Below are 18,253 nucleotides of genomic sequence, written 5' to 3'. Positions count from 1 at the left end.
GCGTGGTGTCTGCACGGCGTCTGCGTGGCGTTTGCGTGGTGTCTGCGCAGTGTCTGCGTGGCGTCAGCGCTTCAGCCTCCTAGGCCTCCTCAGCTTCCTTGGCCACCAGGACAAACCCTCACCTGCTGCTCTGACCTCAGACTCAGAGTCATAAGGTTGAACCAGACGCATTCAGAGAAAAGTGACGCAGTCTGAAACCAAAACACTTCTGCTTTGACCACGACTAAAAATATCATCATGGAAAAACTGCACTGCTGACAGAAAATGATGCCGCCGCCATAGTAACACTGCAGCGGCATCACTCGTTTCCATGACAACGCTATCAAAACATCCATGCAATGAATCCATACTGGTTAAATATTAGAGACTTTGAGCGGCGTTGAGTGTGATGTTTGACTCTGAGATCAGCGTTCACCTGACGCAGCTGCTGGAGCTGAGCCAGGACACGATGAGCACCGAGCATCCGACGCCGGCGCTCAATGAAGGAATCTTCCGTCATTCAGTGAATGAGGATGAAACGGCTCCTGTGTGACTGACGGTGGGATGAACGGCTGCTTCTCATTCATGCTGTCACCCCTGAGCTGCAGCCGCTGCTGCACACGTGAGCTGAGAGCAGGATGAGAGCGAAGCACACGTTGAAGGAGCAGGAGAATGTGGTCGGACCTGCTGGTTCTGGGCGGGTCCGCCCCACCCTGCAGGCGAGGTGCATCAAACCCAGCGCTGCCTTCGGCCCCTGTCGATTTTCTCCTTCCACTCGCACCCACTCCCACTCCACTATGAGCAGCTCAGCTCGGCCCGTGCTCGCAGCGTTAGAGCTCCTCACATGAACGAGTCACGTCCACGAGTCCTTCAGCCGTTTGTGTTGTTGGTGACATCGGCCTCGTTAACACTGGGCTCTCGCTCCACCCGCCGCCTCCTTCTGCTGCAGGTTTCCTCATTGAAGTGAGCTTTTCCTCAGGACGAAGCAGACTGAAGCTATTTTTGCTTTCGCAATCTGAATTTCCTCTCATTAAGGTGTTTGTGAGGCGTCTCAAAGACTATTTCAACATGAGTGTGTGAAACTGAGCGGAGTGAGTCTGACCACAGCCGAGTCACCGCTGCTTTACACAATGCGGAGCCTCGTCTGCGGTCGCACGTCTCATTCTGCTCATTCCGTCTCCGTCTTACACAAGAGCTCACCCTGCCCTGAGATTAGTACAGTCCTGTAACACAAGAGGCTTTAAGGGGTCAGTGCCCAGAGTGGAGGCACAGTGTGCTCTGCAGTGAAGCCACAAAGAACAGAAACAAAGCAGAAGCGAGGAGGACGGCCCGAGTCAGAGCTTTGTGCTGTGACTCTCACTTGGCCCCGAGGCTGTTGACTGATGGTAAACGTGGCTCGTAGCTCTCGCTGCTGCTCCAGTGTCGCCGGGCTGGTTTTGATGGGAAGCTGCTGCACAGACTTGTCAGAGGCCGGTGGGACACACACTTATTGTGCTTCACACACACCTTGTACTCGTCGAGCTCGTCGCCTGAGGCACAGGAGAGGGAGGGAAACTGAGCTTCATTCACAACTCTGAGGATGAAGAGGAGGATGATGATGATCCCCGGCGTTCATTTACAACATGTGTCTGTTATTCAGATCAGTCTGATTTATTGTAGGTTTTCAATCAATTAATTACTTAGTGATGAACGTTGAACCGGTGCCAGAGGTTGACGTTTCAACGTTTGGTCGCGAGGTGGCAGCACTGAGTAAAATGTGTCCACAGCCGTTTTCTTCCTCCTTGTGTGGTTGATACTGGAGACACAATTGTTTAATACTCAAACACTTCCTAAACGACTATAAGCCAGAATCTGTGTATGTTTGATCACCCTCCTTTGTGCTGAGTGGAAGTTGTCGTAACGGTCAGAAATTCCTGAGCTCAGTCACAAGTGGAAGGTTTGTTGCTGCTGATTTACCTGGAGGCGGAGTCATGGCAACGGACCTGAACCGAGTCACTGCCTGAAGAAACGCCTTCAGTGAGTAATCGGCTGCTTCGATTCCTTTGTGTTGGATGTGAGACATTGGGCAAACGAAGCACAGCCTTTACATCAGCAGGATGAGAATTCCTCTGCATAGAGGAGCTGACCCGTTGCCATGGTTACTCGCCAGAGGTTTTGATGCTTGCTTTACTTCCTCACCCTGAGAGCTCGCTTTTCCGAACACTGCGTTCTTTTCCCTGTAGCTGCGGCTCTGGCTCACGTGACTGCTTCCTCTTTTTGGGAGCGCTGCCCAGCGACGCCCCGGCCGGCCTCGCTCTCTCTCTCGCTCGCTCGCTCTCTCGCTCGCTCGCTCGCTCTCTCTCTCGCTCGCTCGCTCAATGAAATCCAGACTGTGCTCACATTTGGACTCTGAAGACAAACAGCTCCTGGCTGTAGCTAGGCAACTCAAGTGAGTCATGCTGCCGCGCCCATCGCCAGCCGACCCCCTCCACCCTGTCCAGCTCCCTCACACACAGCCCACATCCTATTCATGGGATATAGTTCTTCAAACCATTCAACTGTGCCGCTCAACTCCAGAGGAGAAAAACTGCCTGTGAGAAAACTGGCCTGGAATGATGACATCACGACTAATGCGATGGCAGCTGGTCCAGTGAACTCACAGCCAATGAATGAATCTAACGTCCTGGAAGCCTGAGCTCAAGGCTCAAGTAAATCAGCATCAGCGACAGCTACACACCTGCTTCATTTCCAAGTTTAGGGCTGTTTGGGGAGAAACGTTCTGGAGCCACAGTGCAGGTGGATCCACCGCTACAGAACCAACGTGGATCAACCTGTTCCTGAAGCACCAGTTTCCCACCAGAACCTTTACCAAATTAAATGCTTGTGGATGTGTGACTTCAGCGCTTTCATGACTCCTTCATGCACAATTCTTCTTCTTAACTGCACCACATGCTGTGAATAAGCAGAAATCAACACCTGAGTACATCCACAATGTAAAAGCCCCGCAGCTCATTCCACACTGAACAGAACCTGAAACGAGTTCTTCAAAAGCTGAGTCTGAACATGTGCTTCAGGTAAAACCATCAGAGGCGGGATCACTGAGAGTGACGCAAGTCGGGGCTTCGAGGAGGAGCAGGAGGCTGCGAGGGCACTAAACTGCTGCCGATGAGGTCAAAGGTCAAACGGCTAAAAGCGTGTCTGTAGAAATGTCTGACAGCCATAATAAAAAACAAGGTGTAAGGTTTAAACTGCCGCAGTGCTGCCCTCTAGTGGGAAACTACTGGAAACGTCACGGTGGACTTTTAATTTCCACAACAAACAGAACGGCAGAATAACTTGGTTCTGTTTAGTTCAACCCGCCCCTGGACCTGAACCAAAATCAGTGCTACCCACTGCGCATGTGCTGATGGTTGATTGGCGCTAATCAGTGAACAGGTGCGTTGTCGTGAGCCCGTAAAAGGCTGCAGCTGCGCTTCAGCCGGTGCTTTTGCGCACGGAGACAAACGCGCGTTGGAAATGTGCTCGAAAGAAAACGAATTTTGTTTTTTCTTTATTTACATCATCACCGTCATCAGTTTACCTGCAAGCTGGTGCGAGGCCCCGCCCCCCAACCAGAACTCTCACCTGGCTCCTCGGTCCAGACGACACGAGGAGGGGGGGCATCCCCCGGACTTCCACCGACTACGAACCGGACTCGGAACCCAGACCGAACCCTCCGTACGTGGAGGTCCTGAACCCACGGCTCTGAAAGGGGGGGCGGATCCGTCCTTGGACCCTGCACAAGAGGACTGTGGACGGGCAGAAGTCCAGCGGGTGGTTCACGGCACCTTTTACGTCACTGCCCAACTAGACGCCGGGTCCGATCCAGGTGAGCCGTTTCAGTTCAGGTTCAGGTCAAATGGTCAATGGTCTAGGTTTAGTTCGTCTAGTGACCGAATCCTACGTGAGTTTCTTTCTACCAGCTTCAGTTTGTGACGTGAGAAATCAGGCTTTTAAAGCAGCACGTCAACACAAAATCCTCTATTTGCACTAGCAGCTCCACTTTCTCACTGTGACGTCACACTTCACGTCAGACTTCATTTGATGGTTGGCTCAGGAAGTTTAAAGCTTATGTGTTTAATGTTGCCTTGATCACTTGTCAATAACTGTTGACTTGATTTCTGCTTATATGAATAATTCAAATCTTCAGAGTTTGTGTGCGTGTGTGAGAGCTGCATCTAGAACAGCTGGGTTGGTTTGGTTCTTTTAGAACAGCTGGGTTGGTTGGTTCTTTTAGAATGGGTTGGTTTGGTTCTTTTAGAATGGGTTGGTTGGTTCTTTTAGAACAGCTGGCTGGTTTGGTTCTTTTAGAACAGCTGGGTTGGTTTGGTTCTTTTAGAATGGGTTGGTTGGTTCTTTTAGAACAGCTGGCTGGTTTGGTTCTTTTAGAACAGCTGGGTTGGTTTGGTTCTTTTAGAATGGGTTGGTTTGGTTCTTTTAGAACAGCTGGGTTGGTTGGTTCTTTTAGAACAGCTGGCTGGTTTGGTTCTTTTAGAACAGCTGGGTTGGTTTGGTTCTTTTAGAATGGGTTGGTTTGGTTTTTTTAGAACAGCTGGGTTGGTTTGGTTCTTTTAGAATGGGTTGGTTTGGTTCTTTTAGAACAGCTGGGTTGGTTTGGTTCTTTTAGAATGGGTTGGTTTGGTTCTTTTAGAATGGGTTGGTTTGGTTCTTTTAGAATGGGTTGGTTTGGTTCTTTTAGAACAGCTGGGTTGGTTGGTTCTTTTAGAACAGCTGGCTGGTTTGGTTCTTTTAGAACAGCTGGGTTGGTTTGGTTCTTTTAGAATGGGTTGGTTTGGTTCTTTTAGAATGGGTTGGTTTGGTTCTTTTAGAACAGCTGGGTTGGTTCTTCTAGGCCCCATCAGAGATCAGCAGAGCTGGAGGAGGCTGCAGCCCGTGGTGGAGTGTGGAGACGACGCCATGACGCTGACCGTGAGGAGGAGACACGCTGAGCAGCTGCAGCTGGACAGAGGTCAGTGACTCCTCACTAGACTCTGCAGGGGTTGAGTGAGAGTCAAACCGTGTAGAGTCATTACTGACTGGACTGGAGGAGTCGGCGCCCTGCTGCCCCCTGGTGGCCGGACGCTCATCACAGCGAAGCTTGTGTAGAGCAGGATGGTGGTCGTCGGGTCAGAGTGACACTGAGGTTCGGTCCATTTGTGTCTCAGTGAACGGGTCGTCGGTCCCGTTGGCCCGTCTGCCTCCTCCCTGTGGGTTCTCCGTCCAGACCACGGCTACGCAGCTCAGGCTGAGGGTCCGCTACGACGGCTGCCACGTCACACAGCAGGTAGGAATCGGTGTGTGTGTGTGTGTGTGTGTGTGTGTGTGTGTGTGTGTGTGTGTGTGTGTGTGTGTGTGTGTGTGTGTGTGTGTGTGTGTGTGTGTGTGTGTGTGTGTGTGTGTGTGTGTGTGTGTGTGTGTGTGTGTGTGTGTGTGTGTGTGTGTGTGTGTGTGTTCCGTGTTGAGCGTTCTCTCTCTCCCGCCTCAAGGGCGAGCGCCACCTGCTGCCTCTGCTGTGGAGGGGCTCCTCCATGACGGCGTCCTGCCCGGCGGCCGGGCCCCGGCCCGTGGACCCGAGCCTGTCCGCCCTGTGCTGCTCCTCCGGCTTCGTGGTGGCGATGCAGGGCCCGTCTGCGGAGGCACTGATGGTGAATGGTAAGGGTTCTGCTGGGGTTCTGGCTCCTGACGCGGTGGGAGATGCCACTGTTTGTGTGTGTGTGTGTGTGTGTGTGCGCGCAGTGAAGGGACGCCTGGCGCCGGTGGAGCTGCTGGCTGCGCAGTGCGGCTTCGCTGTGGAGCGGCGCCGAGCAGACGTGGTGGTGACGGCTCCGTTCGCCGCCTGCGGCGTCACAGTCAAGGTGAACACAAGGTTCAGCACCTGAAACCCGGAGTGTGCTGCTGAAGTGACCCGAACCGGTCTCTTTCAGGGAGGAAAGCACTCGCTGTCCCTTCACAGAGCAGAGGACGCCTTCACGCTGTCCTGTCCCGTCTCTCCTGCTCATGGGCTCTCAAAGGTCCGGGCGCCGCTGATCCGCCTCTCGCCTCATGGGTCCAGGGAGCTGTCACGGTCCTGGGCTCCACCGTTCTACCTGGCTCCCCTGTATTACCCCCACCCGACCCAACACTACGGCCCCGGCCCACAGGAACGGGCTGCACCTGCCTCCGACCCGGACTCCTGGGACCCCCCTCAGACTAACGACCGCCCCAGCAGGCTCACGTCCGCTGCAGATGAACGCAAAGGCCCGAGTCTTGTTCATCCAGGTTTGCAGCTGAGACCAGAACCGCCCCCTCCGCAGCCCCCGGGTCAGGCCTTTAATCCTTACTACTACTTCTACCATCACCCCAAGATTCCTCGTCCTGGTCCAGGTCCGGATGCTGCTGAACACCTGCCTCTGATTGGTTCTGAGAAGCTGGAGCTCCAGGACTGGGACGTTGCCTCAGACCAGTTGCCTCATCCTGCGTTTGGGCCTCCCCTCCCTCCCCCTTCTCCCCCTTCCTTCCATCACCTCCCATTTTTTGCCAGCAGTGGCTCCGTGCGTCCTGACGTAGAAACAAATGCGTTTCCCGCTGAAGACCACGACAAGCCCTACATCCATTATCTCCATGACACCAGAACCGCCAAGAAGCGCCAGCTGTTTCCTGAGGACGACGTAACGGCAGCTCCGGATGACGGGAGCCGCTCTGCGCCTCCGGCCTCTCGCTCATCCGGCCTGCAGCCTCCTCACTCGCACTACTTCTCCCCTTTTTATGTCCACGGACCGGCTGCGGCTGAGCGCCGTCTCCCTCCAGTAAACCCTGATGGAGCCACAGGCCCAGCAGAGCGGTACCCCCACCCTGAAGCTGCTGCAGAGCCGCGTCCAGCCTCGGTCACGGACTCTGGAGACGCCCCCCCCCACGGCTTCTACTCTGCGCCTCCTCCACACGGCCGCTCCGTGCATCCCAGGGGTCAGAAGGGTAAAATACCTTAAGCCCAGGCACATTTACTGTCTGTGAGGAGGCCAAAAGCCTGTGGCCTCAGACCTGCTCTGTTTGCTCAGGGCGCCTGGAGGCCAACGCTCCCTCGGCTCCTTCCTGCCATTCTCCGCACCTCCACTGCGCTCGGTCTCTGGGCTGCTGTTCGTACCACGTACGCGGTGAGTGTGTGATCAACTAGAAGCAGGTGATGTCGAGCTGCAGATCCTGGATCAGGTCGCTCCCGTTTCCAGACTGCACGCTGGGGCAGCACCTGGTGCTGGTGCTGCCTGACTGCCTGCTGAGCCCGGCGCTGGCTGCTCCCCTCAACGCGTCGTGCGCGCTGCAGAAGCTGACCTCTGACCCCGGCCTCTACGCCGCGCCGCTGCTCGGCTGCGGCGTTGGAAAACATGTAGGAGACGTCTTTTGTCGTGACGTGGAGCTCGTGGCTGAAACCTGAAGGACTAAAGGCTGTGAAACGATCATGTCCCCGTTAGGTGTTTGGGGACACGGTGGTGTATCTGGTGGAGGTCCGTGGTTTCCAGGCTCATCCTCTGGTCTACGCGTCCCCCGTCAGGTAAAAGGGGCGACGCTGCTTGGTTTTTCTTTTTGATGGAGCCTTTCCTGTTCATTTGTTCCACAGCACTGCTAATAACATACACCTGAGGTTAAATGATCTTGATGAAAATGAAAACGACCGCATGTTCAGAAGCCAATCGATGTGGGATCCTCCAGGTTGCTGGTTGAATGCCGCTCCTCTCCGGGTTCTCAGGCAGAAGTGAGGCTCCACGTGTTGGATCCGCTTCCTCCGGCCCTGGTGGCGGTGCAGCTCAGAGTTACCTCAGGTAAGCTCTTCTCCACATGTTGTGACCTCCCAGGGCCGCTGACACGGACTCTTCCTCATCTTCCTCATCCGCAGACCCGTCCTTCAGCCGCTTCCACCCTGAGGCCCGTCTGCCTCTCAGCCGTCTGCGTGGTCGACCACTTTACCTGGAAGTGAGCCTGCTGGACCCCCCAGACCCACGCCTGGTGCTGCTGGTTCACTCTTGTCTGGCTCACACTCTCTTTTTCAGCTGGATGCCTATTTATGATGGGTACTCCTCCACTGGTTTCTGTTTGTAAATGTTTATCATTGAGTTCTGGGTCAAAAGGCTCATGGTTTCTTCACCACCGTGTGTTGCAGCTGCTCCAGTCGTGCTGACTCACAGCTGCTTCCTGTCCCGGACCCTAACTCCCACCGCGTCCGGAGGATCGCGGTCTCCAGCTTTATGTCCCCGCCCCCAGAAAGCCCCCCCAGCTCCACAGGAGGCTCCTCCCCCCCGGACGACCCACAGGTAGCGCCGTGCCGTCCTCTGCTTCGGTGCCGTCTGCTGTGCTGATTCTGACCCGGCTTCGTTTCCCCTCTCCCCAGATCTACTTCCTGTGTTTGACAGAGGTGTGCTCCTCTTCTGATGAAGACTGCACCATCCGCTGTGGCAACGGTGAGTGCAGCACCGACTGAAGCTGGAAGCGGTTCAGTGGCTCAACAGCTGAACTCTGAACTAAACCAAATCAGTCTATGCCGTAAATACACCCACATGTTCAATGAACCGAAACTACACTGTCAGCATTTAACAACTAGCTTCTTTTCCTTGTAGGTCCCAACAGCAGGCAATGAAATAAAGACACTTGTAAAACTGCACCTGTTTGATTTATTATATAGAAACACTTTCACCAGTGATCATGAAAAGGAAAAAATAAACTTCTATAACGTGAACTTAAAATAGTGCAATATAGTCAAACTACACAGGAAACGAGCAAAATGAGTGACTCAAGCATAGTTTTCCTAAACAGGACACTTGATTACTTTTAATTTGGTCACAAGCTTTTGAAGGAACATCAGTGTTCTTTGTAGGAATGACATTAAGGAGAACGGGACTCAGTGGCGACATGTGTTTCACAGCATCAGACTGATTCAAACGCTTCCACTGAGGGTCCGCACAACTGTTACAGCAGCCTTAGAAGCTTAAATTTAAAATAAACATTCAATTCCCTTTTTATTTGTGGCTCAGTTAAACACCTAAACCTGCAGAAAAGACAGAAAGCAGAAACGTATCCTAATGCTGAGAAACCACTGCTTAACTGAATTATTTCAAACTCTGTAACAGTCGCAAACGTGTCGTCTACACAACTGAAATGGTTACGAAAGGCCTGTGAGGCTGTAACAACGGTAACATAATGAACATCTGGACATCTGTCAGCGCCAGGTTCCAGCGACGATGCGATGGTTGTCCTCAGTAAACGGCGGAATATTGGGACGCAAAGTGCTGATTGATTCTCTTGATCTGATGTAGGAGGACAATGCTGCAGGCCATGGCCACAATCTGTCGCGCAGACACAGGAGGAGGAGAAGGAAGTAAAGGGCAGGGATGGGACAGAGCTGTGGTGTGAACAGGTTCTCAGCCTCTAGTCCATCTAAGCCCAGTCATGAAGATGTTTGTGATACATAGGGAGAATCTGAAGGTGTCAGAATAGATGTTAGCTTCATGTTGGTGGGTTAGTAAAGGGGGAACGTGGGCAAGTGGATCCAGACTCATGTCTCACTTACACTGTGCTTAGAGCAGGGCTGTCAAAGTGATGCCGACGAGGGTCGCAGCCCTGCTCGTTTTCCACCTCTCACTGCTCCAGCTCCTCCCGATTACCTTGACCAGGTGTGTTCAGTCAACGACAAGCTGGAAAAGCCTGATCAAGGTACTCAGCAGAGAGCTCAACACACGTGGCTTAGAGTATGGTTATGATTTGGTTAATAAAACGAACACCATCACCGGTTGAGGGAGAAGGGTGTGTGAGCTCTACTGTAAGAACTGGAGCCAGGATGAGGCTGCACTAAGCCTGCGCCACAGGCACGTTGACCACACTGAGGGGCGTGAAGACCACGGGGTCCTGGTTAGGGTAGGAGGTGGTGGAGACGAAGTCCTGCTGAGGTGGAGGCGGGTTGGCCAGAGCCACAGAGGACTGGGTCAGGATGATGTACTGAGGCGCAGAGAGAGACGCAAGAATGCTTTTACGGAGGATGATGCTGCAGACCAGAGCTACGATCTTTGGTAGCAGATGTTTGGGAAAGTGAAGCAAAGCAGAGGGGAAGATGCAAGACAAAGGGATGCAGGGATTAGACCAGGGTCACAAACTTGATGAGTAACAAAACAAAATGAAGCCTATTGTGTCGGTGAACAGCTGAGTGGAAATGTGTCGCGGCTCAGATGGCATCAGTTAAATGAGGCTCACTGTTACCGATCCCCTGTCAGTGAAGACGACACCACGAGCTCCGTCAGCTCTGGTCAAAGCTCCACAGCTAAACTGCGTGCTGGGCTTGCTCCATCAACTGTTAAATTGGAATTACGGCGATGTGAGCAGAGAAACCTGATCTCAGGCAGATTTAAATGGGTTTTTGATTGGCTTTTAGAAAAGTGTACGTACAGGACAAAAAGCTGCAGACGGAGGAGGAAGCAAGGGTTTCTGGGACGAGCGAACGGTTAGTTGTGCCTCAGCTAAAGGCTAATGTTAATAAACTAACTGTTTAATGTATATTTAATGTAAAGGCTCATGTTTGTACCTGGAAGCTCATGGTTGTCTGTCGGCTTCACTAAATGCACCAGCTACAGTCAATGTTTGAAGGAGGTGAATGAAATTACTACTGTACTACAGGATCTAATTAATGTCCTTTTGATCAGCTCACTTTACTGCAGGCGGCGAAAAAGGTTGAGTGACACTTTATACTGAATGTGTGAGCTCACCAAAAGAGCTCCGGTCCCGAGGAAGATGCCCAACACCAGAGACGCCTTGCTGTCGAACACGGTTGCTATGGTCACAGGGCAGCTCTGAAACAGCCATGACAGCATTTCAGTGTCTGATCGTCTTATCGATGCCACACGAGCACGGCGTCATTTCAAACTTACGGGCATCTTGATATTCTCTAAGAAGCCGTCAGGTTTGGGACACGTCTTCTGAGCGATCTCGATGAGCGGGACCCCGGTGATTCCACAGCAGTGAAGCTACAGAGGAGGAGTAAGAGGGTGAAGCCAGTAACCAAACATCAATACATAAAACAAAGGTTTCTATTTTAAAAGGAAACAACATATAGTTCATTAAAATGTGTTAAACTAAACATTAAGTAGAACAAGCTGAAGTCTGTTTTTACCAGATTGTTGATGAACAGGAGTGTGACAGCGATAGCCGGGTCATTAGTCTGCACATACAGGGCGTACATGGTGGTGTAGAACTCAGCGATGCTCTGTCCGACCTTCACCAAAGCGAAAACATGGTCAGAAATTAAACCTTTAATTGGTTACTTTTCATTCCTCTCATGTCTACGCCCACCTCATCACGGTTGGAATAAGCCAGAAATCCAATAATGACTTCAGCCGAAGCCAGAAGAGTCACTAGGATGGAGAACTGGAGGGAGAGAGGGAGAATGGGGTTAATGGAGCGATCACCAACGGAGCCTTGTCGAGCGTGTCGTCGCTGTGGGCTGAGATTACACATCAAGGGGCCGATCAACGAGCCTCGTGTCGACCACAAAACTCAAGCTGTGGGTTTGTGGCAAAAGCGGAGGTGGTGCGATTCTGGTGCCGCTCCGTTTTGACTGTAGCTTATCAGCGGGACGGGTCCGTTCACCAGCGCTGGCAGCGTTTCTCCACAGGAAACTGGCGCCGTTTGTTGGGTCAGATAAGATTCCTTGCTAACTCCCACACAGGAAAATCTTCCCCCAGTTTTCTCTGTATCGCATTTCAGGAAGCGATATTGTGATCTTGTACCATGTGTCATTATCATCAAGAAGAGAGCATCACGGGCTTTAGCTCCTCGTTGTGTAACAGAGACTGGTTGTGACAGTGTTTGTTTAATAGAGAAGCTTTGTGTGGTTTGTTCTGCGGTTTCAGTTGAGTCGATGTCTCTTACGACCACAGCGTTTGTAAGAGACGCTCCAGTTTGTGAGGAGGACTCACCACTTGCAGGGCACATCTCTTCTCATTGCAGGCACCGTAATCGCCGAATATCACCACGATCAGCATCACCGCCCCGAGAGCGATGAGAACCGTCACCCCTACAGGACGGACGCACAATGTCAGCATGTCAGGTGTGAACTCACGCTACCACTGTCGCTGCAGGAGCTCACCCAGGACGAACGCGCTGGAGTTCAGGCCCTCGACCTGGAAGATGCCCCTGGTGCTGTTGCTGAACCTCAGCCACAAACCGAGGCCCAGAAATGCAGATCCCACAAGCTGCCAAACAGGAAACGAAAGTGTCACAGTTCAGTACAGTAGCAATCGAGAGACGCGGTTTCCAAACACGTCGTTTTTCTGTCAGGCTTCAATCTCCCCTCTGTAAAATGACAAACTACGACCATACGTGGATGAGTTCTTCCTTTTAGACAGCGTGTGTTCAGGTGATTACGCAGTAATGACTAGACAACTGCGACCATTATATGTATTTGCCTGTACTAAACCTCCTGCAAACCCGCATATGTACAGCGCCTCGTGGAGGTTTGAATCACAATCATTTAATTAGCATGTGAGGAGAGCGATGCTAGCGCACACATGCTAATGCGCCGCCGCACGAACAGGACGCGTTCACGTTCAACCTGTGGTCAAATATTTGCCTGCTAAAGTCAAACCCCGGTGATTCTGTGAGCAACTCACCGCAAAGAGGAGGTTGAAAAGCACCAGGGTGTATTTGCAGAAGGCGCCGCACCCGTCCAGAGCCATGGTCCCGTTTGTGGAGTCTGAGGGAACAACACGCTCCTGTTGATCCTCAGCAAACGACTCTATTAACAGTTACACGCGTCTAATAGCGTCGCGGTCACGCGTTTTTCCATAACACCCTTAAAATATGAGGCAGCTTTTAGCCCCACGCAACCAAAGACAAACGTGATAAATACCTGCGTTCAGAAGCTGTAAAACTCGTCTCCTTTTCGCTTCTCACCCGCAGAGCCGCACGTCCGGAGTCTTCGTCGGCGCTGCGCTTTGTTTTACAGACTGATAAAAGCCGAAGTCCCGCCTCCGCGGCTTCTTCCAGGCAGCTAATTGGCTGGCCGCCGTGACTGACGGGACGTCACACCTATCAGCGTTAAGGATGGGACGAACCTGAACTGAAGTGAAACTTAAAGAAACGAGAGTTAAGGATATGAAGCTTTGATCTGCATCCTGGAAATGAAAACTGTGCGGACGTTTAATTCCGCTCGTTTCCAGAGAAGCTGACATGCGCACAGAGAGAAGCCGTTGCCGCACACGTTAAACAGCTATTGCAGCCTTGGTGCCAGACGCACATTGTCTCTGTGATCGTGTCAGAACAGAAGCGCTCAGTTTTCATTGACGCAGCAGAGAAAGGAAAGCGGGGCAGAACCGGCACCACCTCCTCTCCGCCCGAGCCCCATTTTGGCGCATGGCTTAGTAAAAGACAAACCCAGATAAAATGGCTGTTGTTCCTGAACGGACAGGGCTGAGTTTGGTGTCACTGGAATCAAACTCCTTCCAGGTCTCAGAGAGAAATGTGTTCACTCTGACCGCGACTAAAATCCATTTACAATTTACTGAAAGAATCCAAAACGGTGTTTGTAGTTAGCATTTGATGTAATGGATTTTATAAAAATCCAGACAAACACAGCCAACGTCAGTCAGTGGGTCTTTGGATGCGATACGGTGTCTGGATGCGGTGCATCCTCTGTGACCATGACTGAGCCTGACTGATGGGGCACGTGGGAAACCCCGGATGAACCAGCGGATGTGTGATGCCACCGTGTGGAGGCAGCCGTGAAGGGGAAAACTCCCCTGACTGTGGAGCCATTCAGGTTCCTGGGCTCCATCATCACTCGGGACCTGAAGTGGGTGTCACACGTCGACTGAGGATGTTCAACCTGACACAAGAAATACCAACTCGCTGTTACTGAGTGTGTTCTGTGCGCTCCAATAAGGGTCTGGCACTGTTCATGCAACGTCTGTCTCACCCTTTTGGTGAACGATGTTATTTTACAGTTTACTAACCTAGTGGGACACACAACACCTGAACCAATACACAGCCTTCTTTATCTTAGCTGTACTAAGTACTGCTGTCATTTATTTGTTATAAATATTAATAACGTTTGATTATGATAGTATCACAACTATTATGAGTATTATTATAAGTTTTGTGTGATTATATGTAATTATATATATCTATAAATATCATGTTTATCTCATGTTATTTATTTATTGTTGTCATACCTGTTTCTATTTATATGTTGTTGTTTTCAGCAGCTGGTTGTACTTTCCCCCCTACAAAGGACTAATAAAAAAACAACATAAACTATTAACCATGAGGAGTTTGAAAAAGCAAAAGTGTCCCTCACAGTATGACATTGAGCCTTCATGCTGCTTGTTGAACTGCCGGACACACACACAAATACCGGTGAAGACTGACAGGTCGTAGTGCAGAGAAGGTTATTGGCACTCCTCTGCCCAATCTGCAGGCTTGAGTCCAGGATGGAGAACTGGGTGAGGAAAGGCCCACGGTTGATTAGAGCTGCTGCCCTCTGGTCGGTGCTTTAGGGAACTGAAACCAAGGACTTCCAGGAACCAATCTATTTTCTCCATCTCCGCTGAATATCACACTGTACTAGTCCACATGCACATTAGAATGTCATTACTCATGTACACTAATTATTCAACACTTTGCACAAATGTGCATGTGTTGTTAATTCTTTCTTATATTTGTCATACGTTTCTTGTGGGTCTGGGTTTTTGTATATATGCAATTTTTTATTTTACGTGTCATGTCCAGTGCAGCCTCTCCTTCTTCACTTCCACCACCTTCCTCTCATTCACACACGCTGTCTGATCTCATCCATCACCTTGTCAATTACAGGTACATATAAAAGGTGGCTGTGAACCGAGTCCACATCCACTTTCTTTCCCAACTGACTGTCACAGACCTCCTCAGGCAGAACCTGGAACCTTTCCCTGAACCCACAAACACACAGTGCAGCTCCTTCTGGTTCTCCTTCTGAATCTGTGATGCTGTAATAACATCACCTGTGCAAAATTAGTTGGACAGTTAGACAGAGAAAATTAAATAGAATATAAATAAACACATGAATATATTAAAAAGTAACACAAAATGTTCTTTAGATATAATCACAAAAGAGATTTGATTCTCACAAACTGTGACCTGTCAACCACAACATTACCACCAAGTGATGAAAACCCCAGATAGCCCTCACATCTCAATGTATTCTTTGTTACCAGTCAGTTTTTATGACCTGTAAGACTGTGTATGAAATGAGAGGTGAAGGCGTGTGGTGGCTCCCAGTAAGAGGCCGTACAGTGATTTGACCCCTGTCGCCCGTCATTGCAGGTAGGTGGCGAAGGGACAGACAGCAGCAGAAGGAGGATGGAGGTTGACAGAGTGAGTCATGGAGAAGGATCCACCGTCTGCAGCTATCAGCTCAGGTCAGTTTCTTGGGGTGTATTCATGGCATGTTTGAATAGTGTCACGACACAGTGCTGGTGGGAAGCCATGAGGCTCGACTGGATGGAGTAGAGAAGAGACGGACAATGAGCACAGGCAGTTTGCTTTAACCAGCATCTGGACCCTGGGAGCAAACACTTCTAAAAGACTTATATTTTCTCAGAAACTTCTCAGGCAACATGTTATTTTCCTGCGGTCTACTGTCAGAAATGAATGAGTCAGGAAGGATGACGTGTAGACGCCTACACAGCTGCTGTACACGCAACCTGCAACACAGAACATGTCGTCACGGAGGCCACGGGGAAAGCAGCAGGAAGGCCAGATGTTAAACACAGCTGGTTGGTCAAGATCCACATTATTTCTCACATTAATGTGTTTGGCCACATACTACTTACAGGTTAATCATGTAAATGCTGTGCTCTCCTAACACAACTACATTCAAGGAGAGTGAAATGCCTGAAACTAAAGAAAATGTGCTTCTACTACACGTGATTATATGATAACGACTGGTGGCTTTGTGGGCGCTCCGCCTTTGAAAACCACCAGGTGGCGCAGAAAGATAGAAAACATCTGGGGACGGTGAGCGAGGAGAGCGCACGTTTCAGCCTGATGTTTAGTCCGGGAATCAGGGCGTTCATTTATATAGGAATGCTTAAAAATACAAGTTGGGACCTCGGGTTGCTATTTCTTGGGTTGTTTGCAAAACACATTTACAAAACTGTGAAATTTGGAAATGTTGATATTTGAAATGATTCAGTGTTGGCTGATGATGGCGATGGCTGCATTTGATATTTTTGATGAATAGGAAGGATGAATATAGTTAAAACCTCATCAGACTAAGATGTAGGATGATCTGTTAATGTTAACATAACCCATAACGAGAGTCCTGCGCATTAATATACAGTCTAATAAATATATGTAACATAAGTCTTTATATGAAATATAGAAGAGTAGAAAGGAAACCAAATAAGAAAAAAAATTATTAGATTCATAGAAAAAATGTGATAAATAGACAAATGGTAAAAAAAGAAGCCAAGATAGAATAAATAATATGGAAATATAAAAGATAAACTAAGCACAATAAACACAACAATCGAACGAATGACCACAAGGGAAATATTTACTTTAAAGGAACAATGCATTATTTAATTTATTTTTATTGTGTGTAGTTTTTTAAGCGTCTTCATGTTATTCCTTTATTTCTGCTGGAGTGAGGAAGGAGGAGGAGGAGGAGAGCGAGCGAACACAGATCCCAGACCAGCCCTCCTCCACTCTCTCTCCTCTCACTCTCAGCCCGGCGTGCATCCAATCCGATCGCAGATCAGCGCTCCCGGGCTCCCTCCACACTACGCGTTACCACCGACCGGGACTCAGACCAGGTCCGTCGCCAAGACTCATCCACGGCAGATCGCGGCGAGGGAGCGGACGGAGCCACAAGACGGGACCGAACCAGAGCGCGGAAGGCGGACAGGGAGCACGGACTACGGCACAGACGACCGGTGGCCGCGGAGAAGGTGGAGCACAAGCCAACATTTTCCGCCACTGGCACCGAGACAGAGCTAGCGGAATGTAATGCTAGCAGGCTAGCTAACGTTAGCCAGCTAATTAGCTTGTTAGGCATCCAGGAGTCGGACTGTGGTCTTTATTAGCTCGGGGCACCGTATCAGCGCTTTCTGGGCAGAACTGCGCTTAATGAGCTTCGGACGCGGTCTCGACACGTTCGCAATGATCCGTGTCGAATAGCCGACGCTCAGTTAGACAGTAACGGTGGATATATTGATGAGAACGGCTCGATAGTCTCCGTCTGCGCGTCTGGAAGAGGCTGAATCCATTGTGAGCATCGAGCTGAGGGGAAATCACTGACTGGAGACCGCGCCGTCCAATGTTAATGTCGACCGACGTGGCTTCTATCATGCTTCCCGTTGGTCGGGGGATAATGGACCGGGAGCGAGACGTTGATCCAGCAGCCGGACCCCTTGCGAACGCGGCCGGGGGTCCAGCAGCTGTGCGGGGAATGAAGCGCGGAGACCCGGAGCCCGACGCGCAGACAGCGGCTGCCCTGGCGGACCTGCCCGGGGCGGAGTGCAAGAGGGCGCGGATAGACGGCACCGGCAGCGTCGTCGGTGACATCGGCCAGGTATGAAAGACACGAACACACGCGCACATCGGCCCGTGACACGCGTGAGTCCATGTGCGGCGGCGGCGGCGGCGGCGGCGGCGCGGCGGCTGCGCGGCGGCGGCGCGGCGCCGCGGCGGCAGCGTCCGTCCTTTCTCTTTCTTCCCCGTCTGAGCTTTTGTTCCCCGGCGTCAGCGGGGAGGGATGTTGTGACAGGCCCCTCTGCATCCCCTCATCACCATCACATCCATGCATCACTGCAGCAGACTCACGCTCCTCTAATGAACCGCTGAGGGCACGCAGTGTGAATGAGAGCCACTGCTTGGACCAGTGTGGCTGCTCACTGAGGAGACAAAGGTAATGTGATACCGGCTCCATTGCTGTGACAGGCAGCGACCAGAGCCGTGCATCACGACGCCTTCCTCAAAGTAAAGCAGCCAAAGGGTCGCTTTTGGATTCATGGGGCAAAATCATTTAGAGCTGTGGATGATCCTGATGCACAGCGTGTGCCATCACCCCCCCCCCCACACACACACACACACACACACACACCTCCTTCCTCCCCTGATTGTCGCTAGGTGTTAAAAGAGGGAGGCAGACAGGCACTGGGGGAGGGGTCACCACGGTGAAAGACAAAGACCAGAGCCTTTTGGTGAGGAGGTGGTGGAGGGGGGGGGGTCACGGGGCCTCCTTCTATCACGGGCTCCCCTGCAT

General features: G+C 51.2%; 3 protein-coding genes across 12 annotated transcripts in view; 2 read left to right on the top strand and 1 right to left on the bottom strand.

Moving 5' to 3' along the window:
* Nucleotides 1–1,286: 1,286 nt before the first annotated feature.
* On the top strand, nucleotides 1,287–9,309 carry LOC114860149 (uncharacterized). The gene is made up of 14 exons (XM_029158521.3): nucleotides 1,287–3,826; nucleotides 4,850–4,966; nucleotides 5,163–5,281; nucleotides 5,484–5,649; nucleotides 5,734–5,852; nucleotides 5,922–6,948; nucleotides 7,032–7,127; nucleotides 7,200–7,357; nucleotides 7,443–7,522; nucleotides 7,681–7,790; nucleotides 7,865–8,039; nucleotides 8,129–8,279; nucleotides 8,357–8,426; nucleotides 8,583–9,309. The coding sequence occupies exons 1-14, from the start codon at nucleotides 3,475–3,477 to the stop codon at nucleotides 8,600–8,602; spliced, it is 2,760 nt and encodes a 919-aa protein (XP_029014354.1). The 5' UTR covers nucleotides 1,287–3,474; the 3' UTR covers nucleotides 8,603–9,309.
* Nucleotides 8,614–13,015, bottom strand: LOC114860282 (CD9 antigen-like). Of its 3 annotated transcripts, XR_003786600.2 has the most exons (10): nucleotides 12,860–13,015; nucleotides 12,621–12,703; nucleotides 12,098–12,203; nucleotides 11,928–12,025; nucleotides 11,302–11,376; nucleotides 11,123–11,224; nucleotides 10,881–10,976; nucleotides 10,719–10,802; nucleotides 9,533–10,023; nucleotides 8,614–9,308 (listed from the first exon to the last, which is right to left on the bottom strand). XR_003786600.2 is itself a non-coding variant. In XM_029158763.2 (9 exons), exons 2-9 carry the CDS (start codon nucleotides 12,684–12,686, stop codon nucleotides 9,811–9,813), a joined length of 840 nt encoding a protein of 279 aa, XP_029014596.1. In that variant the 5' UTR covers nucleotides 12,687–12,703; nucleotides 12,860–13,015; the 3' UTR covers nucleotides 8,614–9,810. The 3 variants fall into 3 exon arrangements, 2 of the variants coding, with proteins under 2 accessions (XP_029014596.1, XP_029014597.1); XM_029158763.2 differs by having other exon boundaries at nucleotides 8,614–10,023; XM_029158764.2 differs by lacking the exon at nucleotides 9,533–10,023 and having other exon boundaries at nucleotides 12,860–13,014.
* Nucleotides 13,016–16,719: 3,704 nt separating this feature from the next.
* LOC114860228 (RNA binding protein fox-1 homolog 2-like) overlaps nucleotides 16,720–18,253 on the top strand; it is a 29,167-nt gene continuing 27,633 nt past the window's right edge. For 2 of the 8 annotated variants that reach the window (XM_055510807.1, XM_055510806.1), the window contains exon 1: nucleotides 16,721–17,560. In XM_055510807.1, the coding sequence (XP_055366782.1) occupies nucleotides 17,306–17,560 (255 nt within the window). In that variant the 5' untranslated portion in view covers nucleotides 16,721–17,305. Of the gene's footprint in view, nucleotides 17,561–18,253 lie in introns of all 8 variants that reach the window. The other 6 variants (XM_029158662.3, XM_029158661.3, XM_055510805.1 and 3 more) reach the window with 4 other exon arrangements.

Source organism: Betta splendens, chromosome 8, assembly GCF_900634795.4.
Source record: "Betta splendens chromosome 8, fBetSpl5.4, whole genome shotgun sequence".
NCBI lineage: Eukaryota > Metazoa > Chordata > Actinopteri > Anabantiformes > Osphronemidae > Betta > Betta splendens.
The sequence above is the reverse complement of the archived record's forward strand: the minus strand, read 5'-3'. Positions and strand labels throughout refer to the sequence as shown.